Source organism: Dendrobates tinctorius, unplaced genomic scaffold, assembly GCF_039654945.1.
Source record: "Dendrobates tinctorius isolate UK_male_01 unplaced genomic scaffold, ASM3965494v1 ptg000147l, whole genome shotgun sequence".
Classification (NCBI taxonomy): Eukaryota; Metazoa; Chordata; class Amphibia; order Anura; family Dendrobatidae; genus Dendrobates; species Dendrobates tinctorius.
Window position 1 is genome coordinate 694,899 of NW_027361814.1, and position 26,716 is coordinate 721,614.

General features: G+C 41.2%; 1 protein-coding gene across 1 annotated transcript in view; it reads left to right on the forward strand.

The window, feature by feature from the left end:
- Nucleotides 1–26,716, forward strand: part of DOCK1 (dedicator of cytokinesis 1) — a 495,500-nt gene that overhangs the window by 395,081 nt on the left and 73,703 nt on the right. Inside the window, exons 31-37 of the mRNA XM_073546335.1 lie at nucleotides 672–772; nucleotides 3,453–3,511; nucleotides 7,778–7,926; nucleotides 21,068–21,153; nucleotides 21,335–21,491; nucleotides 23,469–23,509; nucleotides 24,721–24,811. Coding sequence (XP_073402436.1) covers nucleotides 672–772; nucleotides 3,453–3,511; nucleotides 7,778–7,926; nucleotides 21,068–21,153; nucleotides 21,335–21,491; nucleotides 23,469–23,509; nucleotides 24,721–24,811 — 684 coding nt within the window. The remainder of the gene's footprint in view (nucleotides 1–671; nucleotides 773–3,452; nucleotides 3,512–7,777; nucleotides 7,927–21,067; nucleotides 21,154–21,334; nucleotides 21,492–23,468; nucleotides 23,510–24,720; nucleotides 24,812–26,716) is intronic.

Here is a 26,716-nt window from a genome sequence, read left to right on the forward strand (position 1 = left end):
CAGATTCCCACAAACAACCACATATTTTCATTCCTCTGAATGTGATAGCCATTAAAATCCAATAAGGCCCACGTAATCTATGTGTATATATAATACATATAATACTGTACGTAATGAAAAATAAGTTAACAAAATACAATTTCATACAAACTTACAAACTTATAAGATGGAATTGGTCTAAAGACATACCAATTATTAACAGTGGGACAAAAAAATTGATGCAGGAGTTAAAAAGGACCTGTCCATTCATCTGACTAGTCTAAATACGGTATGTTTTATTTCCTTCTAATATAACAATTCTGTAGTCTTTTCTTCTAATTCTGCCTTGATCCATCCCTCTGTTATTCCTCCTGGAAATATATGAAATGATTTGACAGCAGGGTGTTATCAGTTGGAGGCGTGTCCTTGACATCTGACTCTGCATTCACCAATCAGTGTTGACTATGCAGGGACACGCCTCTCTGACAAGAGGAATGTTACCACCCTTTTGTCTATTAATTCATACATTTCTAGGAGGAATAACAGAGGAATTAAACAAAGCAAAATTATTAGATGATGTGCCCCAGAAGTGTTATTTTATGCCGGATATTATTTTTTTTTTTTGGGAAAGGCGACAAGTCCTCTTTAAAAAAAAAATTGCCTATTTGCAATATAATTTTTTTTTTCTTTAGCTGTGGAACAATTATTTTCACCTGGCCGTCGCTTTCTTAACCCAAGAATCGCTGCAACTGGAAAATTTCTCAAGTGCCAAAAGAGCAAAAATCCTGAACAAGTGAGTAACAAGTAACTTCTGTGAAATAGATGCATAAATCTTAAACCACCTGCACCAAAGCTATCGCTTCAAAAATACAAGTACAGAGGGCGAGCGAATTTCATTTTTCTGAGAATAGAAATGCATTGTGATTTTTCTGCATATTTTTTTATTTAAGATGAAGGGAGAGACGCTTTGTATTTCCTCCACAGCTTGAATGAAATGCTAATCCATTTTCCGTCAGTACCTGTGTCTAGAGATTTTTGGCGACTGCTCACTACAAAGCGGAACTTATACATCTGAAGATGTGTGTTCCACGGGACGTAGTCATCGCATCTGTCGTAGAAAACTTTATCCCTATTGCCTTTTGTAGGGATTTCTATCCAGTTAAACACTTTGCGTGTTGCTGTTTTTAAAGGTTAAAGTGTCGTAGATTTGCACACACAAAAAAAAAAAGAATGAAATGGAAAATATTTTATACTTTTAGTATCAGAGCTTAGGAACTTGAGGATTTACAGCATTCAGGAAACTGCAGGTTTGAACAGGTCACATTTGGGAGCGTAAATCAGAATTTAATCTGCAGGTTTGTAGTTGTGCATTTATTGTTTGATCAGTAGCGATTTTATTACATTATTCAAGTAAGCATTTATATATACGATACATGGATGACAATGGCCTATATTACACAAGTGTTAACACAAGATCCACCAATAGATGATGTCACAGCACACCTGCTCCCCCTTTCCTTCACAATCACCTTTGCCACATTAGATGCTTCAGTTCAAAAGGTAGGGTCAGGGTACGTTTATTGTGGCTATATACAGGCGTTGTTTCCTGAAACAACAGGAAGTATGAGTCTAAGGCCTCTTTCACACTTCAGTTTTTTGCATCAGTTAAAATCTGCCAAAAGGACGGATGCTGGATCCGTTTTAGAACTGATGACAACGGATGCCACCCATCCGTTTTTTTCACGGATCCGCAAAATGTAGAATTTTAAAGGCATCTCAGCCTGGAAAAGGAGAGAGAGAGAGAGATTGATTGATTTTGTTTGTCCGGCACCCAGAAAGAATTTCGGGTTAAATGAGTGTCTGGAGGATCCGCCAGAGAAAGAAACATTGCAAGCTCCATTTTCAAATCTTTGAGGATGGTGACGGACACCAACTTTTGGCGGATCCTCAAAAAAACGGATGCAACGGACGGCAATCCGTCACAATCCGCCATTAATGGAAGTCAATGGGGAAAAAACGGATCCTCAAAAGAAAATTGAGGATCCGTTTTTTTTCAAAACCTGGCGGATTGTGACTGATTGCAAGAAAGAGGCCTAAAAAAAAAAAAAAAAAAGCCCCGGTGGCCAAGGAAAAAATTGCAAGATATTTATTTTTAATACAAATTGTCACATGTAAAATAAGATTGCCAACATTTTTTTAAAAAGGCTGAAACAATAAGTCATTTACTGATGATGGTTTCCCTTGAAGCTGGCCATGCACAATTTATAGCTGTCAGCTGAACGGTCATTTTCAAAACAATAATCTCTCTTAACTCTTCCAAACACGAGTGCTCTGCTTTCCTAATGTTCATCTAGGAGAGAGGAGAAAGCTAGTGCCAGACACCTCTGTCAGCAGCTCATCTCTGCTGAATACAATGCATCATCCATCGGAGCGGATGGTTGGCCGGTGCCGATGAAATCAAATGATTCTGGAAACTTTCTTCTAGTGTGTATGCCCCATAGACACTAGAAGAAAGTTGCCAGAACCATCTGATTTCTTCCATCTGCTCGGATGGACGAGCCCTTCCATGGTCTAATTTAGCATATACACTTTGAGCTTTCGCACCATGCAAACTAAACGTAGGTTCAAACTTGGTATGGACACGGCCTAGCAGCCTTTTTTTATTGTATGTATATTAAATGTCACAGACCGCTCCTGCCGGGGATTCAGCTGCCTCTGCTGACGCGACAGGACTTCCGAGGTAATTCTGATTGACAAATGGCTCCCCTATTTAGGCAGCGGGGAAACGGCTGTCAATCAGAAAGACCTCGGTAGTCCCACCCCGTCAACAGAGCGGACCGGAAAAGAAGCCTCCACTCTATGGACGTGAAGTCATCATAGGCTTCTGAATTCCCGGCAGGAGCGTATGTGACCACTCTGTGTCAGGGAAGACCGGCGCCGGGCACAACAAGCAGGTATGCTGCAATTTCTTGTCTGTTGGTGCTTAGATACACTTTTGTAAAGTCCCAGATATCCCCTTTAAGTCAAAACCAATTTAAATGTTGGTGCAAGCACAGTAGCCCTTCTGGCCAAGACGAAGGTTACCATATTTCCAGTCTGGGTGTAGGTATGTTATTTTCACTGACCTGATTGGATTTCCTGTTCCGGAGACGTTCTTTTCACCGATGGTCGTCTTCCTGGTTATATTTTTGGTGGGTGCTTCTTATTCAATTATGAACTGTAGATAAAGATATTTCCTGAGAAATCTCGTCCAATTTAAACTTTGAGAAATCTTCATAGACTGCGCGCCTCTTTTATTCCCTACTCTCCGAGGAAATAAATTCCAGTCTCTTCCCATCACCATACTGAAAAGATTGTCATAGCTTGTCACATTCAATCACTGCTGCCTTTGTCACTCGGTATTGCTAATATTTATTCACAAGATTGGAAACAATGACAAAAATACATAAATTACACCTTTCCTCATCCTTCAGATACGGTGATATGAGAAGACAGATCGGCTTTGAAATCAGGGACATGTGGTATAATTTGGGTAAGTATAACCGCTCTCTTCATTTTTAAAAGCTTAAAAGTAAAAATGATATTGAGATGCGTCTGACACATTTTCTGCACCAAATTAGAATATTATTAGTGATCGCACAAAGCCATTCTAGTATCTTCTCTGTATTTCCATGCCATCATAAAGGGGTATTATACCGGCAAGCAGGGTCAATATATTATATTTGGCACATTACGTCCTAAGAGGGTCACTTATCAACGAAGTTCCTTCATCATATTTTTAGGAAGGGTTCTCCCTTTTCCCAAGTTCCAGGGCATATTTGTAAGGATGAGTTTTAAAGTAATCGTTTCATGAGATGAACCATTGTTCATATATCCCATTAGTTCTCTGATCAAGACCCCCAACCCACAATCCGGAATGGATGATCAATGTGTACAAGCATCTCCCCGTTGTGGCAGACACAAGCTGTCCCATGTGTATCTCTGTGTCCTACACCACTATGTTAGCTAGGCATGACCTACGACTTGTCACCCCAGCATCTGTATTTTTAAAGGGTCTGTTTCCTATAAAACTACCCCTTTTAATTAATTTAATAAGCGTCTTGATTGACTAATGCCAAAAGTTCCTCTCTTACTTATAATATTAGTAAGCATCCTTCAGAGTTTAATATTTAGAATATTCTGTAACTTTTAACACAAGTGAATGTGATGTTAAAATCATATAGAATAATGAGCACCTGGTTGTATAATGTCAAGCACTTTCCTAGAAGGGTTCTTGTCCATAATTTCCCTTGCAATCACTTAGGCATCAATTCCTTCTCTTCTGAGCACCCTTAACTACTGGTTTTATGCCAAAGCAATGTCACAAACCTTTACAAAATCAACAAAGTTTTTGCATACAGTTATCAAAATAAAATGTACATTTCTGTGGAAGATTCCAGACCTCATTCTTTTTTCGATCCAATTTTTCATGGGTGGTTCACTTAAAGGAAAACTGACAACTCTTACTCATCTTCACATTATATTGCTCATTCACAAATTCTTATTCTCGTTTGTCAACTAGAAGACCCATTTAAGAATAGTATTTGACCCATTTTTTTTTTTTTTTGCAGTCATGATTCTTTAGCTTTAAAGAGGCTCCTCGGGGGCAGAGCTCACTTTCTTTTGATTCCCTGATTTGGCACATTTAAAACCTTTAAATTAATTCTTATTTCACTCCTTATTTCAGCCTCCATAAGACCATGTAAATATGCCCTAATCTAAAGGTTTCCTTTAAAAGAAAATCGATGGCATGTGAGCTAATGCAACCTTTCTAGGATTAGGGAAAAGTTTCTGTTGTCTTTTATCTTTTTGTAAAAGAGAAATAAAACCTCTAGTAAACGTTTGACATTGATGCTGTGTCAAGAGCATTTGTTTTCTGATGCAGTGACTTTAGCATTTTTTTGTAGCTATAATTCATTAGCTTCAAAAAGGCTCCTTGGGGGCGGAGCTCACGTTCTTGAGCCTCCTGATTTGGCACATTTTAAACCAATAAATTAATTACAATCCTCAGTTCAGCCTCAATAAGGCAATGTAAATATTCCCTAATCTAAAGGATTCCTTTAAAAAAAAAAAAGAAAGAAAAAAACAATCCATAGCATGTGTGTGAGTGCAATGTTTCCATGATTGGAAAAAAGTTTTTGCTTTCTGTAGTATCCTTTTTCTAAAAGAGCAGCAATAAAACCTCCAGAAAACTTTGACATTGATGTTGTGTTTGATGAATAGCTCCGTGTCAGGAGCATTTGTTTTCTGAAGCCGTGACTTTGACATTTTTCAGACATTATACATGAAAACTGTCACAGACAAGCTGGAAAATAACAGGCCTGAAAAAGGAGCTCGCCTTACAGCTCCTTCAAGTGTACGCTGCAAACCATTAAACATCTGCAGGGTCACTCAGTCAGTTACAGGATCAACGCATTTTATTATTTAACTTTAAACTGTATATAAGTATGAAATATATTTTTTTTGCGTGGACTTCTTAGAACTTTGAACACTTTTTTTACTTTTTTTTTTTTTTTTTTGCTATCGTTTAGGCTCCGTTCACACTGGCCTTTTTTTTTTATAAAACAAGAACAGGTGTTCTGTAACACTTTTTTTAATGACAGAAATCCTGGTAGATAGCGATTTTAGCTGTCATTGGAATTACAAGCCATGATGCCAGCATGAACAAGCATTAGGACCTCATTGATTTAGCAAGGGTAAATGCTGAGCCACTTTGCTGCCCAATTCTGTAATGTTGGAGAAAGTGCTGATTTTGGTTTGTATGCAGTATTTGCATAAAAGACTACAGACACCCTTGGCATAAAAGTGATTACACATTTCAGTCTGAAATTTACATAACTTCATTCATTTCAGGCCCCTAATATGTAGTTTTCAGCTTGATCTGAGTTTCAGATTTTTTTTCTTATGGGAATCTCTCTCCGAGTAATATAGGCTGGATGTGAGCTGTGTGTGTTTGCAAGGTGCTGCTGTGAAGGTGATCTCTTAAAATGAGATCTCACTGACCCTTACCTAATAAATATGAGCCGAGTGCATGCTTAGAAGAGTTACATCGGACAAAGTCACATGTGGGGTTCTCTCTCGGCGAGCACTGGCACTCAACTGAAATTTAGTAGTACAAAAGATCATGTAACAGACAGGAAAAGGGTGTCGCACAACTCCTGAACAGCAATGGTGTCAGTCTGTGATTGGTCCATGTTAGATCCACTCCATATATAGTCTCTTGGTGTATCCACTTCACATTCCAAGGATTCCTTCCAGGGTGTTGTTCCAGAAAGCAGACGCCATCTTGTCACAACACATCTAAACTAGCTTATGTAAGGTTAATAATGGATTTCATTAGCCATTCTCTCCTTCACACTGCTGTCATCATTAGCTCATATGTCAGCACAGCTTGTATCTTGCACTTATTTTCTCCATGTGCTTTTCTCATATCTGCAGCTAGTTTTCACTGCCCTATATAGACTGTATTTTCTCCCATCTCCGCACTATTGAGCTCTTTCTACAACCCTTAGGGCTCCCTGCTGCTATCTCTAACACTGACACAAGGGAGAATAGAGCAGAGAGAGCTGTCAGAGCCAGGAGCAAGAGCTCTAACTATTTGTAATATTTTTGAAAACTGCTCAGCTAGGTGCATGACTTAAAGGGATTCAGTAAAGTTTTTACCCCAGCTGTTGTGTAATATAAAACTAAAAACCATATCGTACATACCTTCTTAGTCCATTGGTAAGTCTCCGCCGCTGCTGCCAGTGTTTGTTATTGGCTGCTCTGCCAGTGTAGATGGAACACCGCTTTTAGAGCTGCCACACTGTCGATGTGACGGCAGCGCTGCAGTCAATGCCAGGCATCGGCGGCAGCGGTGGAGACTCGCCGGTGCGCCCAAGAAAGGCAGGTTTGTTTTCTAATATAAACTGCAGCCGCTATAAACTGCAGGCCCTATATTGAAAGGGATAAACTCCTATAAAAACTCTCTGCAGCAGCAAACTACTAGAAAAGTTTTAATGAAGACCATTAAGAAAGTTGCCTAACTTTACATTTAGGATCACATCCTCACACTACAGAACATTCTTAGCACTTCAATAGACATATATAAGGGGAGTATGGTGGCGGGTTCATTATTATATATGTAAAATATAGAATCCGCCACCATTCTCCCCTTCCCTGGTCCTTGCGTTACTCCCTTTTCTGGTCCCATCGGTGTTCATACAGTCGACGTCCTGTGATGACGGCACATCACAAGAGTGAGATAATCACAGGAGATCAGTTTGTACAGAGACTGGTGCGGTACCATGGAAGCACCAAATTTTTAGTATTGGGTTTATTTTCTTTCATATTACACGGTGCTGATTTCCATAGGGAAATTCCATCAGAATCCTCTTGATGTTTTCTTATCTAGATTTGCCGCTGTGAACCTTTGAAATGAATGTACCCAAATATTGTCTGAACACATAACCTTACTCGTAATGTAGCAGAGGTGCCTCGAGCGCCTTCCCTACCCTCCGTAAATTTGCCTAGATTCCGGAAGCCTTTTTTTTTTTTTTCTCTCCTGCTCAGATTCTCCCTTAAATGTTTCTTTTAGTAATTTTACGAAGACTGTGAAGGTTATCTACTCTACATGAAGACATATCCTTAAGAAGGAAGGAGGGCACCGCTGTCATCCTCCGCAGCCTTTCTATCCTTTCTTACCACTTGACCTAAATCCACTTTCTTTGTTTGTTTGTTTTTTCTTCATTTTTGTCTTTTTCTTTCCTCCTCCTCAAAGGGCAACACAAAATCAAATTCATTCCTGAAATGGTCGGTCCCATCCTGGAAATGACGCTGATCCCTGAGACAGAACTACGTAAAGCCACCATCCCAATTTTCTTTGACATGATGCAATGTGAATTTCATTCTACGAGGAGTTTTCAGATGGTAAGAAGAGTTGCCCGCTGAGGCGGCATAACAATGAGATTTCATCTGATCTGTTCTACTAATTGTGTGCTGCCCATTTCTATACAGGTGTATCAGAGGTGAGATTGTCACTGGCTGCAATTTATTGAGATGTCAATCCAGCAAATGTCACAGATTATAACATGCAGTGGGCATTATTTTATGTGCTAAGACCGTAACATACTTTTAAGCCGAGAGTTTTTGGTGACCTTTTTTTTTTTTTTATTTTTTTTAACTTTTTGTACAGGAAATGTTTGAAATAATGTAAAAAAAGGTTATGGTGACAACATTATATTCGATAGAGGACCTCTGCGCCACAGATGTAGAGATTGATGGGGCACTTGTATGCCCTTTAATGATGAGCGAATGTGCTCGGATAAAGTGTTATCTGACCATGCTCAGGTTCTAACCAAGTGTCTTCAGTGGCTCAAAAAAATATGTTCGAATCCCACAGCTGCATGTCTCGCGGATGTTAAACAGCCGCAACACTTGTAGGGATTGCCTAACAAACAGGAAATCCCTGAATATGTTACGGCTGTCAAACAACCACGATATATGCAGGCGCAGGGACTCAAGCTTATTTTTCAAGCACCTGAAGACACTCCGTTAGCACCCGAGCGTGCTCAGATAACACCTTATCAGAGTACGTTCGCTCATCACTAATGCCCTTCTAATTTTCCCTTCTGGCCACCCGGCTCTGCTGGGAACGGCAGCCAGCCCCATGCAACTGCATGAAGATGTGCTGCAGATATTTTTTAAAGGTGTTGTCCAGGACCCAGCCATTGATGCCCTGTGGTGTTGGATAGGTCAACAATATGAGATCGGTGAGCGTCCAACACCTCCACTGATGAGCATTCGTCTGTGCTAGTTACAAACGATGTGTGAGCTCAGAACAGGTTGTAAATTGTTTAATCCCTTTAATATAGTATGATAAATGGTGACAACCTCTGTATTGTGCTTCCTAATATGTTGCCTAATACAAGCTACAGGAAGCAAAAAAAGGTCTGGTTTTCAGATTGATAGGGGTCTGGCCTCTCGGACCCCCACAGATACTAAAACACAGTGCTAATTCTTTGTTGTAGCCCTCATCATTGTTTTTCTCTGCTGTGCAGGGAAATGTAGCTGGAAGCTGTTCACTTGTAGCTGTGTTGTGGATCCCCTGCACAGCGAGAGGCTTAGGGCGCTTCTGCGCAGAGACAGACTAAAGCCATTCTCCGGGGTCCCCACCAATCATAAAATAGTGGCATAATTTTGTGTGAGATAGGAATACCCCTTTAACTTCCATCATTATTAACTTGCATGAACAACCCAGCTTGGAGCGGTGAGTCAAAAAAAAACAATTCCGCTCCTATATAGCCGTCATCAGGAAACATCGAACTTTCCCTGTCTGTCTCATTAAGTCTTGGTAACCCCCTGTGCTTTCATCTTGAGGATTAATAAAGGGTGTTCCTTGCTCTACAATGTGTACACGGGGTCCGCACAATAGCACCCAGACTGCAACTGTGTACAAAGCCTGTTCGCGCGTTTCATTCCCTGGATAAAGAGATGTCTCATTGATCTCCCACTCACTCCCACGCTGCTGTGCCAAGTCTCAGCGGGTCAGTGTGTGCGTGGACAGGCAGCGGATCCCGTCAGCATTTACTTCTGCACCGCTATCTATTCCAGAGACATGTGAGCACGGAATTAAAAGACTCTTCAGACCGTTCTGCAAGAAGCCGAATCCTCTCCACCCGCAGATTCCAGAAGAGGTCGTTATATCGGCTGTTATTGTGAGATTTGCAGGAATCTCGCTGCTAAAAATGCGCAATTGTCATCTGGAGTGTGCGAAAGCGATGCTACAACTTATGGGAATAAAGGTTAATCAGGCTGCTATTTTTCACATTTCCCCTATAGCGGTGTATCTGCCATACATTTTTAAGAACCCATTGCATAAGATACATAGCACACTATTATTTTAGGAAGTCCTCCCTTTATAATTGTGATACAAAAAGAACTCCCTAAGAACAAGGCAACAGCAGTCAACAAATAACGTTTAGTAATTGGTGAGTAATGTCTGTTCTTCATGATTGCCTTATTACCGTCACTACGTGGTGCATTAAAATATCATCTTACAGTAATCTCCTCCAACAGCGCACCATGTGGTCAGACAGGGAATTGCAAGTATTTATTTTAACTTGTACATGCTCCTCCTGTGTCTTGGCTCACTCCTTGTCTCCCTCCTTTTCATAAATTGAGTTTGTCATGATATAATTTCAATACCATATTGTGCCATTCATATCAGAATATTTCAGGTTTAGAGACAAGTTAAAAAGGGTTATCCAGGATATTTCATCAATATCAGATCGGTACTGATCCTACACACTTCATCCCTACCGATCAGCTGTTAACAGATCTTGCAGCGGCTGAAAATAAGTAGTGTACAGAGCCTTGACACCAGAGCCTTTCCTCTTCTTCATTGCCTTTCACTCCAATGGGCGATGAGCTGCAGTACCCAGTAATGACCACTACATGGTGTACTGAGCTGTGATGTCCTAACTCCATGTAGAGTGCAGACGGCTGATCGTGGGGGTCACGTATGTTTTCCTTATCTGATATTAATAATAGGATAGGTCATTAAAATCAAGTTCTGTATAAACCCCCTTAAGGAAGAACTAGTCTGTAGAACTCTAAAAACTAGCGATGTTGAATTCCATTTTTCCAGTACTGAACTATTGTCACTCATTTGTCTGAGTTTGTCCCTAAATGGGTTTGTCTTGATAAAATAAAGCATTATTTTGTACAATCTCCCAGTCATTCAGAGGAAAGTCAAAGGAATAATCCAGCTCGCCCAGTTTGTAGTGTCCAGCAGGCTTCGGCACGGACAAACACCACTCCTGCTGTAGAGTAGTGTAGGACCGCAAACAAAGGAGAAGTCCAGCCGTTTCCTGGATAAAAAATATGCAGACAGCATTATTCTAAAAAAAGGCAAAAATGGACAATCCCTGTACTTCAAAATTTTAAGGATAAATCCTACTCGTTTCAGACTAAACTTAGTTCAAAAAGCGTAGTTTTTTATCCTTTTAATTTTGTAGTACTGGTATTGTCCATTTTCGACCTATGTTGGAATAAAACTATCGGCATATTTTTTTATCAGGGAAATGCTGGATTTCTCCTTTGCTTTTCAATAGAAGGAAACCCTCGAATGCTGCATGGGAAGTGTATGATGATTACATGCCAGCTAGAATTAATCGAAAACATTCACAAGACTCTTGTCCGGTGGCCACATCAATATCTGATTCCCAAGGCTGTGCCAGACACGGGCACATGGATATCCCAAGGCTGCCTGATGCGGCCACATCGATATCCCGAGGCTGCCAGACCAGAACCCTTAACACCGTCTCTTACCGGCCGACATCTTCAACTCTTTTTTTGATTAGTCAGCACCACATCGATGACATCATGCCAGGCTTACAAATAAAAAGAGGAGCCAGAAATGAATTTCATAAGACTCTGATCCGGTGGCCATCGACTATTGACTAGACCGCTGTATCAAGGTCCTGAAAATCACTTTGCTCAAATCTAATCGCGGCCACTTGCATCAAGGGAAGACTATGTAATACATTGACAGGCTGTGTCCACTAGAGTAGAAGCCATCCTTTTTCTACTCTGCCTTACAGAAAGAATAAAGGACACGAGCAGTGTGTGCACACCTCCATGGCATCCATTTGCTATATATATGGTGTAGGAATTTGCTCTGGTAAGGAATGGCAGGGCCGAAGTAACGAGGCAACAACTTCAGTGGTTTAATGTCACTTTGAAAAACAGCAGGTTAACTGAAAGTAACGGAAAACATAAACATGCTCCAGCTTGGAGATCCACAGGTCCCAGACTCACCTTTGCATGAGACGGGCTTAACTAAGCGTTTGCCAGGTCAGTGTCATCTGCCCGGTGCCATTCCCAGGGTTGTTTGGAGTCTTGCTGCTATAGCTCTGCAGCATGTGCAGTCCAACAAACAGATTCAGGCTAACTCCAGCCAAGTTCCTGTATCTTCCACACACACTCACTATGTGCCAAATACCAACCTCCATTATATAGCCCACACGTTATCACGTGACCTTAACATCATCGCAGTTCCTTGTCTTTAGGGAAAATCCCATCCAAACTTTAACCTGCTGTGAGAAATGTATCTCCCATCCAGCAAAACACCCTTTTCCGTACCACAATGGCTTCATATGGAAAGGTTTATTGTTGTTGTAATAAACCCCTTGTATGTACATACAGTTAGGTCCATATATATTTGGACAGAGACAACATTTTTCTAATTTTGGTTACCACAATGAATTTTAAACAAAACAAGTCAAATGCAATTGAAGTTCAGACTTTCAGCTTTCATTTGAGGGTATCCACATTAAAATTGGATGAAGGGTTTATGAGTTTCAGCTCCTTAACATGTGACACCCTGTTTTTAAATGGACCAAAAGTAATTGGACCGATTAAATAATTGTAAATAAAATGTTCATTTCTAGTGCTTGGTTGAAAACCCTTTGTTGGCAATGACTGCCTGAAGTCTTGAACTCATGGACATCGCCAGACGCTGTGTTTCCTCCTTTTTGATGCTCTGCCTTCACTGCAGTGGTTTTCAGTTGCTGTTTGTTTGTGGGCCTTTCTGTCTGAAGTTTAGTCTTTAACAAGTGAAATGCTCAATTGGGTTGAGATCAGGTGACTGACTTGGCCATTCAAGAATATTCCACTTCTTTGCTTTACTAAACTCCTGGGTTGCTTTGGCTTTATGTTTTGGGTCATTGTCCATCTGTAGTATGAAACGACGACCAATCAGTTTGGCTGCATTTGGCTGGATCTGAGCACACAGTATAGCTCTGAATAGCTCAGAATTCATTCGGCTGCTTCTGTCCTGTGTCACATCAATAAACACTAGTGACCCAGTGCCACTGGCTGCCATGCATGCCCAAGCCATCACACTGCCTCCGCCATGTTTTACAGATGATGTGATATGCTTTGGATCTTGAGCTGTACCACGCCTTTGCCATACTTTTCTCTTTCCATCATTCTGGTAGAGGTTGATCTTGGTTTCATCTGTTCAAAGAATGTTCTTCCAGAACTGTGCTGGCTTTTTTAGATGTTTTTTAGCAAAGTCCAGTCTAGCCTTTTTATTCTTGATGCTTATGAGTGGCTTGCACCGTGCAGTGAACCCTCTGTATTTACTTTCATGCAGTCTTCTCTTTATGGTAGATTTGGATATTGATACGCCTACCTCCTGGAGAGTGTTGCTCACTTGGTTGGCTGTTGTGAAGGGGTTTCTCTTCACCATGGAGATTATTCTGCGATCATCCACCACTGTTAGTCTTCTGTGGGCACCCAGGTCTTTTTGCATTGATGAGTTCACCAGTGCTTTGTTTCTTTCTCAGGATGTACCAAACTGTAGATTTTGCCACTCCTAATGTTGCAGCAATTTCTCGGATGGGTTTTTTCTATTTTTGCAGCTTAAGAATGGCTTGTTTCACCTGCATGGAAAGCTCCTTTGACCGCCTGTTTCTTTCACAGCAAAACCTTCCAAATGCAAGCACCACACCTCAAATCAACTCCAGGCCTTTTATCTGCTTAATTGAGAATGACATAACAAAGGGATTGCCCACACCTGTCCATGAAATGGCCTTGGAGTCAACGGTCCAATTACTTTTGGTCCCTTTAAAAACAGGGTGGCACATGTTAAGGAGCTGAAACTCCTAAACCCTTCATCCAATTTTAATGTGGATCCCCTCAAATGAAAGCTGAAAGTCTGAACTTCAACTGCATCTGAATTGTTTTGTTTAAAATTCATTGTGGTAATGTCTAGAACCAAAATTAGAAAAATGTCTCTGTCCAAACATATATGGGCCTATCTGTAGATGGATCTAATGAAAATAATCAAATAATGGAAAAAAAGCGGTTTATCTGAAGACGCCCAAGTTAAATGTTATTTAGCTGAGCGCCACCCAAGAGGATTTTCCTTCCGGAAAAAAACTCATATGTTTAATAAGTTTGTGATGGAAATGAAAGGTTTAATTGTAGGAGTAAATAGTGATTGTAGATGTTATGAGATGTAAATGCTTCTCCACGCAGGTGAATGAAGAGCTCAAGCTTAATAATTATTGATGCAGAGAGCATTTAAGTAACTAGAACTGTACTCATTAAGTTTTAATTGAACGGAGACCTAAATGGGCCGAGACAGCCAACTGTAGAGGCAATGCTGTTCTGCCATTCCCCAGCCAATGTTAGGCTCCTACATGCGGAAACGAAAATCCGGGGCTGTCTGTGAATGCACACATTAGTGGATCTGTTCTGTCTTTTTAAAAAGACAAGACACTCAATAAAGCGAATCCCTTGGATATTGGGAACTCCTGCAGTCATATTCTGCCGAAGCTGAATTTAGCAAATGATTTATAATTTATAAAACACGCTGCCTCTACACATCGGATTGTGTTTTATTTTGTTTTTAATTTGTGGGGTATCTAGTTAAAAAAAAAAAAAAAAAAAAACCTTTCCAGACACCCCAATAAGGCCTTAAGAGGTCATATTCAAGACCCCTTTCTATTAAACAGAGTCTAGAAAAAAATCATCACCTACATTGTGTAATACCCCACTTCACCTGTGGGGCTGCTGCAGAGAAATTGTATACTTGCTGATACTCACTCTTGCCAGAGGATCCATTAAAAGTCCCAGTAACAGGACACCCGGGCATATTCTTATCGTTTTACCATTCATGTAACTGAAAGATCTTTCAGTTTCGATTAAGTCTGTCCTTAATAGAGATAAGCAAAAAGATTTGCAGGTCCATGTTCCAGTGGTCATGTCGGTGGTCCTCTGGCTTTCAGACAAGAGCACTGTGAAGTGCCTCCTACCTGCTGGAATCTCAGACTCCTCTTTCAGGGATGTCATCATTGTGGCGTAACATTGGCAAGGTGTCACGCTGGACCAACTAAAAGAGAAGCCGAGGATGGATGTGGTTCACAGGAACATAGACTCATGACATGGCTGCTGGACCAAGATCCTGAAAATCTTTTTGCTTAACTCTGATCATTTAGGATATCTGAGTTGGGGTTCTTCACATGACTATTTCTATTCTGCCTACAGTCATTCAAGGGATTCCCCGATTTAGACGGACTCTATAAATAAGTGGAGGCCCTTGACAATAAGTTGATCACATAGTGATGCCCTTTTTGGATCCCCAGAAATTAGCTGTAAACTAAGGAGAAATTTGACACTAAGTGCTTTATTTACCTGCAGCGCCTTCTCAGGAAAAGAGAAGGTATTACCAGGGCCGTATTTAGAGATTGTGCTGCCCTAGACACTTTTCGTGCTGTCCCCAATTGGCGAGTATGACTAATGCAGACACTGTCAGTAGTGACTTGAGCTACTTTCACATCAGCGATTTTCGCCATTCGCGGCAGATCCGGCAGTTTTTTTCCGCATCTGTCACGTAACGGATCACTTATGGCAACACTGCATTCGGCCTCATTCATTCCCTATGGGACTTGCGGACATGTGCGGCACTTGAAGTTTTGCCGCGATCCCGCAAATGCGGTACTTGCAGCAACGGAAAAAAACGCTGCTAGCTGTGTTTTTTTGTCTCACCGCAAGTGCAAAACCGCAAGTCCCATAGGGAATGAGTAAGCGGTCAGAATCTGTGTATGCCCATGTAGCTCTTTCAAAGTCAAAGACACAATCAAAAGACAAGATGTGACCTCAAGAGTGAGAGGTCACATCTGTAAACTGCTTTAGCCTATGGCAAAGAAGTGAAGATGCTGACCAAAGTTTTCTCCTCTATTCACACAAACGTGTGTAATACCATATAAAAATAAAACTTTTCCATTCCCCTTTATTACCCTTTTCCAATATTCATAGCTGAGATGGGAATACTTGTCTGCATGCGGCAGCCATGATTATGTGATTATCGGCGTGGGCTGTACCCCGCTGTCTCTGTAACATCCATAGAAGTGATTGGGCATAAACTTCCAAATTTCTGAAATAGTGTAGCATAGCCCGCTCTTCTTTCTGGCCTCAGCTATGAAAATCTAACATGGGAGTTAACCAGTCACCGTTGGCCACTTTTTATACCCGGAACATGGTCCGGACACCGGATCCTCCTGCATTGTGAGGGTCCCATTTGTTGGGAGCCCCAAATATCAAACCTTTTAGACTATATCCTAATCATTCATGACAAACATTACAGGTTATCAGTATTAATATAAATATATACATGATACGGAAAGTCCATCGTTCCAGAACACTGAGGCTTCACATCCAAGTAAGCACGGACAACCAAGTCATGAAGCCGTTGTTCTGCTTCTTTCTAGCATGGGTCTGTCCAATGTGCCTTGGTATTCTTCATCTTTCTACTCAATCCATAGTGTCAGCTAATATTATGTTACTACTTGTATTGTTTGGTTTTTCTCTAGTTTTAGAAGTTGCCAAGGGATTTCTCTTTATTTATTGATTGACCATTGGCTTTTAGTGTAACATACATAAATGTCAGACCTGACATCAGCTTTGCTTTCTTCTGTAACATGCGAGACCTTAGACTCGAGCTAATGTTGCCGTTAAACACATTTATTGATGTCTTTGTGTTTTTGTTTTTTTTTCTGTATGCCACGCATCACCAATATAGAACGTCTGGATGTTGCAAAAACTAATATATAAAGAGTAAGTTGTTTGTAATTTTGGCAGTAACGTTTATTGGGTATTACAGCCTGATCAGGTTGTCATCTGTCCACTGAATTGGTGATAACTGTTAGATTAGTGTGGTTCCCCACTGATTAACAGGAGAGGTTCTTCTGTCCCCGTTTCTTCCTTGGCTACAAGAAAATGTATATTTACCTCCTGGACCAGTTAATGGAGCAGTAGGGTGCATGCATGACCTACCTCTCCAACTAAGTCTTCGCTGCAGTTTTGTGAACAGGGGAGAGCAGACAGCACAAGTCCCCTTTTATTTTTAGACTGCTCATGTAGTTCTTTCAAAGACAAGTCCAGCAATAACTTTACATGGCCAGTTCATTCCTCCATTACTGAGAAATCCACGTTTGAATTGATATGGTAAATCGGAAGCCTCTGTCACTCCAACTCTATTCCCCGCCCAGGGCCACCTCCTTTTCCTTGATTAACTGTTTCTACGCTGTGTGACTTCAAGCAGAGGAGTCTTCTGTCCAGCAGGAGGTGGCGGCACTGGGTGTGGAATAGAGCTGGCGTGACAGAGGCTTCAGATCTACAAATAGTTCTTCAGCCTCATTTGCATATCAGTTCAGGGTGGGATTAACTGGGTCATGAGGTCCGCAGGGATACTTACAAGCCAGTTTACCTTGGCCATGGTATTTAGATGCAGCTCTAGGGAAGCAACTAGCAAGTGCCCCAGCTCAAAATCTCAACCGTCTTACTCTTAAAGCCAGCAAAAGAACTTAAGAAAATGACCAGCTTTTTCTTTGGAAGACTTACATGATGGTCCAGTTACCATTTACCAGGCAGTCCTGCAGTCAGATCCCTGCTGCCATCAACCCTTCCAGTTACATTACCATGTAAGTGAACTAGGACAATAAAGAGTCCAAACTAAAGGCACAGTCCAATTTGCTTTACAAATTTTGGTACATGGCATGTCCTTTCCAGTTAGTGGTTTTATGCTCTTTGACATTGATTCTGCGTTTGTTTTTCACTTTTTGATCCTCTAGCTTCATTATCGTAAGGAGTTGCAATATTTTAAAAGGAGGTGTTGTCTCATCTTAAAACAAGTAACTTTGTAATTCTATCTTTTGTTAAAATTGCTTTTCAAGTCAAGAACAGATGAATTTTTAAGTCTATAGTTTCTCATTTCTTAGGCTACCAGCCACCACTGCAGCGTATTACCAGTGCCCGGTGTCCTAGGGAAGGAAAAGACGCTTACAAGCCCTTTCCTTTAGAGCTTGCAAGTGCTACTCTGAAGTTGGCTGCCTCACTGGATCCTTGTGTTCCTCCAAAGCTGCAGAGGTAAAACTGTCTCTGCCAGCAGCATGGGAGAGGGCACAGTTCGGACCCGTGGCATGAACATGCCACAAGTCCGAGCTGTGCACTTTCATGGGCGCGGGAAGCCAGGAGGCAAAGGAGCAGTCCATGTTAAACCCAACATCGCTAGTCATTTGAAGGGTTTCCCACTGTACATTATTAGTCTTGCTCGGATTACAGCCCGGTTACTCTGTGGTTAGCACTGCTCCATGTCATGTCTGGGGTTTGTACTCCAACCAGGGTTTTAGGTTTCCTCCCAAAAGCATACTTTTTTTTTTTAATCAGATTTTCATTTAACCAAGTTGAAGGTACAAAACAATAGAAAGCATACTAATAGAATGATGCTGTATTCACACAATGCAAAATTTTGGTAATGCTGCATAGTTTTTTTTATATACTGCAATTTTCCCAAATCGATGTAAAAATGCTGAGGTTTTTTTTTTTTTTTAGAAAAACTGCATAAAAAAAAGTTGGCGTTTTATCACAGTCTCTCAAAGTGTGAACAGCAGCCTAATTAACTTTGCATGAAATTGGTCTTAATGCGTATTTGAGATAAGGATGTCGTATTTTGGGACCGATCTGTACAACGGTGCACAATAGCGTTGCTGCTTTATAAGAAATGGAAATAAATGATTTAATTATTTTTTATATTTTATGTTAATTGTCTTAATAAATTGCAGCTAATAGAGCAACAATTCTGAGAATAGTCCATTTGTCATAGTTTTATGTGTTACTTGTACCTCGCTCATCTCTAAGGTCTCGGCCTCAAAATAGCAAAAGGTCAATCCTCTTCATCACGCTGTGTGCTCTCTTTTTTCACCTTTAACATTCATCTAAAATGATGAAAACATCTAGGTTTCAGTTCATTTTTGCTGTGAAAAGGTCACATTTTTGACAGTAGTTAACATATTAAATTAATCAAGCAGACAATTCTGCTGAAAGGTTGTAAACGATAATAGATAATATGTAATTATGGGAAGAGATAATGATAGTAATTTTAATTAAACCTAGATCCTGTTTTCCTTTAATTATGTTAATTTTTCTGGAAACTGAAAAGTGAGCGAAAAAGAAAAAATAAATGCAAGAGAATGAAGCAATCATTTTAATTTCTGGTTAAAATAATAATAAGCTTACATACCAGTATGTTCCTCGTGTGTGAATTGCACTGATCAGAAGGGCCCGTGCAGTTGAAATGGAAGCAGACCCAAGAAAATACACACCTTTAGCTTGGTTTGGTTGCTGAAGTTTGGTTCTTTTAGGAGAAATAACTCCTCTCCTAACTTTCTTCACCATCCATTCACCAATCTAAGGCATATTTCTAAACAAAAACTACACCTCTAAAACTTATAAGCTACAATTACATGAAGTCTCGTCAAAAGTAATGATGACCGTGTGGGGCTTTATCTGATTTTTGTGACCCAGCAGGGCCTTGTACTATCCCTGGGGTACCCAGCGGGGCCGTATTCCGTCCCTGAGGTAGGCAACGGGGCCATGTTCTGTCCCTGGGGTTCCTAGCGGGGCCTTGTCCTGTCCCTGAAGTACTCAGTGGGGCCGTGACTTATCCCTGGGCTACCCAGCAGGCTATGTCTTGTCACTGAGGTACCCAGTAGAGTGTTGTTCCATACTTAGAGACTCAGCGGGGCCGTGTCTTTTTCCTGGGGTACCCAGCAGGGCCACGTTCCATCCCTATGGTACCCAGCGGGGCCATGTTCTGTCCCTTCAGTTCCTAGCAGGGCCGTGTCCCCTCCCTGAAGTACTCAGTGGGGCCTTGTCTTATCCCTGGGCAACCCAGCGGGCTATATCTCGTCACTGAGGTGCCCAGTAGAGTGGTGTTCCATACTCTAGAGACCCAGCGGGGCTGTGTCTTTTTCCTGAGGTACCCAGCAGGGCCATGTCTTGTCCCTGATGACCGAGGCGGCCGTGTCTTAATCCTGGTGACCTAGCGGGGCTGCGTTCCTGAGGTACCCAGCGGGGCCATGTTCTGTACCTGGGCTTCCTATCGAGGCCCTGTCCCCTCCCTGAAGTACCCAGTGAGGTGGTATCTTATCCCTGGGCTACCCATCAGACTATGTCTTGTCCCTGAGGTACCCAGTAGAGTGGTGTCCCATCCTTGGACACCCAGCGGAGCGGTGTCTTTTTCTGGGGTACCCAGCAGGGCCGTATCTTGTCCCTGATGACCTAGGTGGGCGTGTCTTATTCCTGATGACCCAGTGGGGCTGTGTCCCGTCTCTGTGGGATGCAGTCGGGCAGAGTTCTATACTGCTCCTCAGTGACCAAGTGGGGTAGTGGCCTCTTTGTGGTGATTTAGTGGGTAGAGTCCTATAGCTGGTGATCCAGTAGGTGAATGTCCTCTCCCTGGGGACAGTATTTTCTCCCTGGTGACTCAGTGGTTAGTGTCCTATGCTGCTTCTTTGGTGTCCAACTGGTGCAATATCCTGACTCAGTGGGTAGTGTTCTATAGCCGGTGACTCGTGGGTAGTGTCATATAGGTGGGGAGCAAGTGGGGCCATGTTCTTTCTCAGGAGACCCAGTGGGGCCGTGTCCTCTCCCCGAGGATCCAGTGGGGCAGGGTCTTCTACCTGGGGATCTTACTATAGCTCGTGATTAGATGCAGCAGTGTCTTCTCCCTGGTGGCACACTGGTGCAGGCAGTGCCCTCTCCCTTGCTGCCTGCTGATGAGGAACATATTGTCCCTTTCCTGGTATTGTGATCTGCTTCCTGAAGATTGTAATATATTGGCAGTTTTATGATGATTGCCAACAAAACTATTTTAATTGGGTCAGATGTTCTGGCAGATTGCATTGCGTCCAATTGCCCATTAATAAAATTAAATGCATGTTGGTAAGATTGGGGGCAATAAACTATTAGAAGTTGGTGTACATCAGGGGTGGTCATCTGAATACATCTTCCTGCTTCCTTTCAGCTTCTACTCTTGTGAAATGTCATATATTTAGGTTCTATCCAGGAAAACAAACGCCACATTATCTGACTTTCAGGACTATCAAATGACGGATTAATTTTTTTCTTCTTTTTAGATTCGGTTGTCACAGCTCTGTTTCCTGTAAACGTTAATTTTTGTGTCTTATTCTTGTTTCCTTTCCATTTTTTTTCCTTTTAGTTTGAAAACGAGATCATCACCAAGTTAGACCACGAGGTAGAAGGAGGGCGAGGGGACGAGCAGTACAAAGTGTTGTTTGAGAAGATGTAAGTGTTGATTAACCGTTAAGATTTATACCTAAGTATAGGCACACGGGACAATAACAAGCAAGCCGTGAACTTTACAGTTCGCTTATAATTAAAATGTGCTAATGAAGCTCTTGGCTTAAAATAACGCTTAAGTCAGGAATAGGCTAGTAACAAAGTTTATTTTTGGTTTGTTTTGCAGACTCTTGGAGCATTGCAGGAAGCATAAATATCTGGCCAAGAGCGGAGAAACTTTTGTTACCTTGGTTGTCCGACTGATGGAGAGACTTCTAGACTACAGGACTATTATGCATGACGAGAATAAGGAGAACCGAATGAGCTGCACCGTCAATGTATTGGTCAGTGGCAAAAGTATAGATGTAACCCAGTCCAGTATTATCTTGCTTTTATCCTAGATCAGGACAGTACAGATTAGAGTAATGGTCACAAGGTCAATAGTGCTCAGCTTTTGCTCTTGTTTTATTACCGCTGCTTCCTAGAGTATTTAATTTTTTTTATTTTTTTAAATCAACTTATGGATCCAGAATTTTTTTTTCACTTCTAAATTTGTATGGGTTTTTATCAAAGGGGAGTGGCTCACAGGATTCCTCGGGGGGGGGGGGGGGGGTGTCTGTAGGCTGCTCTGCATGATTAGCCACACCCCCTTTGTAAAAACAATATGGCAAAGTTAAAAAAGAAATATGTAAAAAAAAAAAAAAAAAAAAAAAAAATTTCAGCAGGAATAAAGTAGTTTGTGCCATAAATTAAGTGTCTGATAAATATGGGTCCCCCATAAACTGTATGACTGATACCCCCCTTACACACGAACTGTTTGCGTGACCAATTGTTGATGTGGAGTGATCTGTTGCCCTACTCATACGGTCTGCCTGCCGAAATAACGGATCAGTCTGATATTAGACTTTACAGCTGAGCCTCCTCCATGCAGGGTTGGGCTGGCTGTGCTGTACAGCCGGTACCGAGCTTTAAACAGTAGTGATTGTAGCTGTAGGCATCTGTCCCTGCCGCCATCAACCCCCTCAGCTTATGCTGCAGTCGCAGGGTGCGGATGGGTTGCTGGAACGTCCCTGTCTTCTCCATTTTGGTGCTTCTGTGGTAGGACATTGTTAATTTTACTATATATTATTTTACTAAAGTATTGTCGTGTATACTAGAAGCAATCATAGGTTCAGGTCCTCTGGAGGACCTAAAAAAAAAAAATAGGTCAAGTTTAAAACCAAACAAAATATATATAAACATATTTGGTCACCGCATTCATAAAATTGTGATCTATCAAAATGAAATTCTTTACATCTGTACGGTATATGCCATATAGAAAAGAATCCAAATGACGGAATTACCGTTTTTCCACAAAAAAGGAAAAAAACAAAAAGAGTTCAGCACATTGTATGCACCACGAAGTTGCATTTCTTAATGTGATATCACAAGGGTATGGCATCACTTAAAGTGTAGGTGGAATTTGGAAACCAGGAAACCCCGGAGGTAACGCATGCAAGCTCACTAGATGTCGTCCTTGGTGGGATTTGCACCCAGAACCGCTGTGCTGCAAAGCAACAGTCCTAACCACTGAGCCAGCGTGCTGCCCTAAATGCGGCTTCTAATAGATTCTCAGGAGCCCCTGTGATCATAAAGGGATGGCATATCCTTATGATAGTCCATCCCTGTCTAACACAGAGATGCTAGTGATGATCGAAGGTGCTCTGGTAAGGTGTTTTCTGAGCATGCTCGGATGCTACCCCAGTGTTTTCGTCGTGCTTGAATAATATGTCCGAGTCCCCACGGCTGCCACAGGCAATCCCTGCATGTGTTTCTGCTGTTGAGCAGCCAAGAGACATGCAACTGCAGGGACTCGAACATATTATTCGAGCACGCCAAAGACACCCGATTAGCACCCGAGCATGCTCAGATAACACCTTGTTTGAGCACATTCAACCCCTTTAATGAACTGTTGATCGTGCACGACTTGCCCTAATGCTTGGTGTCGGAGTATGCATCTCCTAATGTTCTATTCTCATTCATCTTACTCCTTGTTTTGTTCCCTCTGTAAGTCACATCTAAATTTTAGAGGTCAGATACATAACTCTTTATGAAGAATTCCCAGTCTGGAGGAAAGTTTCCTCCAGTTACTGTAAAGCACAATAAACCCCCAGGCTAAGTGCAGTGACTCAGAGTTTTCTGAATTTACATTCCGACTGACCATGAATATTCATGCGCTATTTTCTCTGTAAACTGCATTTGTGTTACAGGTTGCAGAAAAGATGAGTAAACGCACTATTTGTTATGTTGTTGTTTTTTTGTTTTTTTTTTTGTTTCCACAGAATTTCTACAAAGAGATTGAGAGGGAAGAAATGTATATTAGGTGGGTATCGTTTTATAGAACATCCTTAGTACAGGGGAGGGAAATGAGAAATCACATTGCGGTGAACGGCTGTAAAATCCTTGGACGACCTTGTTGTCAGTGATGTTTTACCAGAAAACATCTCCCCTGTCGAGAGCCTGCTAAGCCTAGGGGAATGCACTAAAGGGTCACCCCGAATAATCTGTGCAGGGGCACACGGTGCTCATTTCTCACACTAGTCAGTGTTTTACATTAGGCTCAGTTCACACGAGTGTATGTATTTAATCAGTTTTTCTTGGATGAAAAAAAAGGCGAATCTGGAGAAATCATCCTATCAAACATTCCTAGTGCTGTTCAGTTTTTTGTTTTCACTGATCCACAGACTTTCATTGGAGAGTCCCCTTTTCCCAGATCTTGCATTAGAGCGCCGCACTTTCAACAAGCTTTGCATAAATGAATGGTACAAGTGAATATACGAAACTTTGTAATATATCTTATTAGAGAAATATACCTCATTCTCTACTTATCAGTAACTTCTTCCCATCCCATCTCCCTCCCTTCCCCACCTTCAGACCTCATCATTCACACTGATATTTTGCTAAAAATCAGTCTTAAGAGAGTTTTTCATCCCAGTGCCGGAATCACAGCTGCACCGCTCAGTGCTACTGCTTCTGAGAATGAGCTACAGAAAGATAGGGAAACTGGTATCCCTTATGTCTGTGTGCGGGGCATGGGGAAATCAACTGAAAAATTAGAAGTTGAGTCTGCTTTCGGGAAAAAAAATGGTTAAAACACAGGACACAAGTCATATAATGGCCAGAAATAGTTTAAGACAAAACCTAAGATAGAAGCAAAACGAGCATATACCCTTCTGTAAGTAAGTAAATAGTAATAGTGCTTATAAATAACATAGGGTGCTTAGTAAATACTGTTTGTAATCAAAAAAGCATAAAATCCATCCCATTGCGACAAGATGTACCCCAATCGGTAAGGTCCTAACCACTAGCATTAAAACTTCATCTATTGTCAGATGACCCAAATGTAGATGGGGGGGAGGGCAGAGCAGGACCGGGTCTGACTGGTCAAACACTTTGTATGAACAGCCCCTGATATGTCTACATGTGGGTATCCGCCATAGATATCCTATGGAAATGTATCAAATATTAATTAGAACCATTTGAGATGTGCCGAGCAGCTGCTTTCCACCTTTCAATGTCCTTTTTATCTCTTAGGTACTTGTACAAGTTGTGTGACCTGCATAAAGAATGTGATAACTACACGGAAGCCGCGTACACGCTGCTACTACACGCCAAGCTTCTAAAGGTACGGAGCAGACTATGTACAAAAGTAGTCATTGTTGCATTACATTCTTGTGTTTAGAAGGACTAGTCATCCCCATACATGTAAAGCGTATGTCATGAGTACAGACTCCTAAGCCATACACAGTGGCTGCTGGCTGTGTTATACAGCATCAGCAACAAGTCTAAATAGCTCTGATCGCTGCTGTTTAACCACCTAGATGCCTCTGACAGCAGCAAAGTGTTGCTGTCCAAGTTGGCCTTCATTCTTGCCCCTATTACCCCACTGGAGACTCGATTCGTAGGGTGTGGATGAGTTGTCATTGCAGCCTGGGGACTGCCGATGACTCCTGTCGCTGCCATCCTTGTACTCATTAATGCTAATATACAGTACAAGCAAATACTCTTCAATCATAGGTTCAAGTACCCTAGGATGACTGACTAAAAAAAAAGTAATTAAAGTTAAAAAAAATATATACAACTTTGACCCCCCCCCCCCCCGTAATTAAAAAAAATATATAAACATACTTGTCATCACCACATCCCAAAAGTGCGACCTATTAAAATGAATTATGTAATCCGTCCAGTAAACTGTGAAAAGCAAAAATATCCACCGGTAAATGCCGGAGTAGCTTTTTTTGTGGTTGCAGGATCTCCCCCCAATGATATAGGTAAAAAGTGATCAAAAGATACCATTGAGAAAAAAACAAGCCCTCACTCCCGTCCATCGATGGGAAAATAAAAAAGTTAGAGATCAGAAGATGGCGACACAAGCCAATAATTTATTTTTACAAAGTTTAATATTTTTTAGCCACTAAAATACTAAGCAAAAAATTTGGTTTCAACACAATTGTATTGACCTGAAAAATCATTTTGCCAGGTCATTTTTTTTTACCGCAAACTAAACGACTATAATCTGAAGGAATAGTGTTTTTTTTTTATTCCACCATTTCACTTCAGTTGGATTTTTTTTTTTTTCCACCCGCTTTTCAGTACGTTATATGGAATGATGGGGTTCAGAACTACAACTCATTCCACAAAAATCAAGTCCCCAATAATAAAATAAATTTATGATTTTTGGAGGGAAAGGGTAGGAGAAAATGAAAGTGCGAAAATGAGAATTGGCCACATTGGGTACCGTAAGAATTAAAAAAAAAAAAAAAAAAAATACAAATTAAAAAAAAAAAGTGGGCGGAATATGAAGTCCACAAGTATTTTTTTTACATTGGTTCCTTAGTTTAATTGAAGGACTTCTTATCTGCTGCACGTAGAGACGTTCAGCTGCTCCACTTCCCGATTTTCAGAGCCGTCACCGCTGTTCCCATAAAGAACATTTTGTTCAATGCTTTAGAATCTGAGATCACTCATAAAGTTCTGCTACTTGGTTCTAAAATGTCTCGTGAGACGTTAGATTTTTATGAATATTTCTGCGAGTGTTTTTCACGGACTAGTGGGCTATAAATTGTACAGGCAATGTCCGTTTCCACCGCAGTTTCCTGGAAAATAATAATCAGGGTAGATTTATTCGCGTTCGTCAATAAGATCATTCACGGGGAACATCGTTTTATTTAGCTGCATTCACCGTCATTTTGCTCTGTGTTTAGTAACGAGAGCGTTTAGTTGTGGGACAGGCCTAGCGGTCAGATAGGACGCCTAGACATGAGCAGTATATAAAATCTGTTGAGGAAAAACTAAATTTGCCCAGAAATAAAGAAAATTCCTACAAGATGTACTAAAGAATTAAATAGGGGTAAAATAGTAAGTTTAAACAAATATTAATATCTTTCTGCTATCATAGATCCCTGATTTTCATCTATTGCCTTCAGTTCTGCATTCGGCAACGGCACTACCGGACTGTGCTCCGCACAAGGAGGCTGGCTTTATATTAGCAAAGCCAGCCCCCTTTTTTGTCATTAAAGGGGACTGGCTT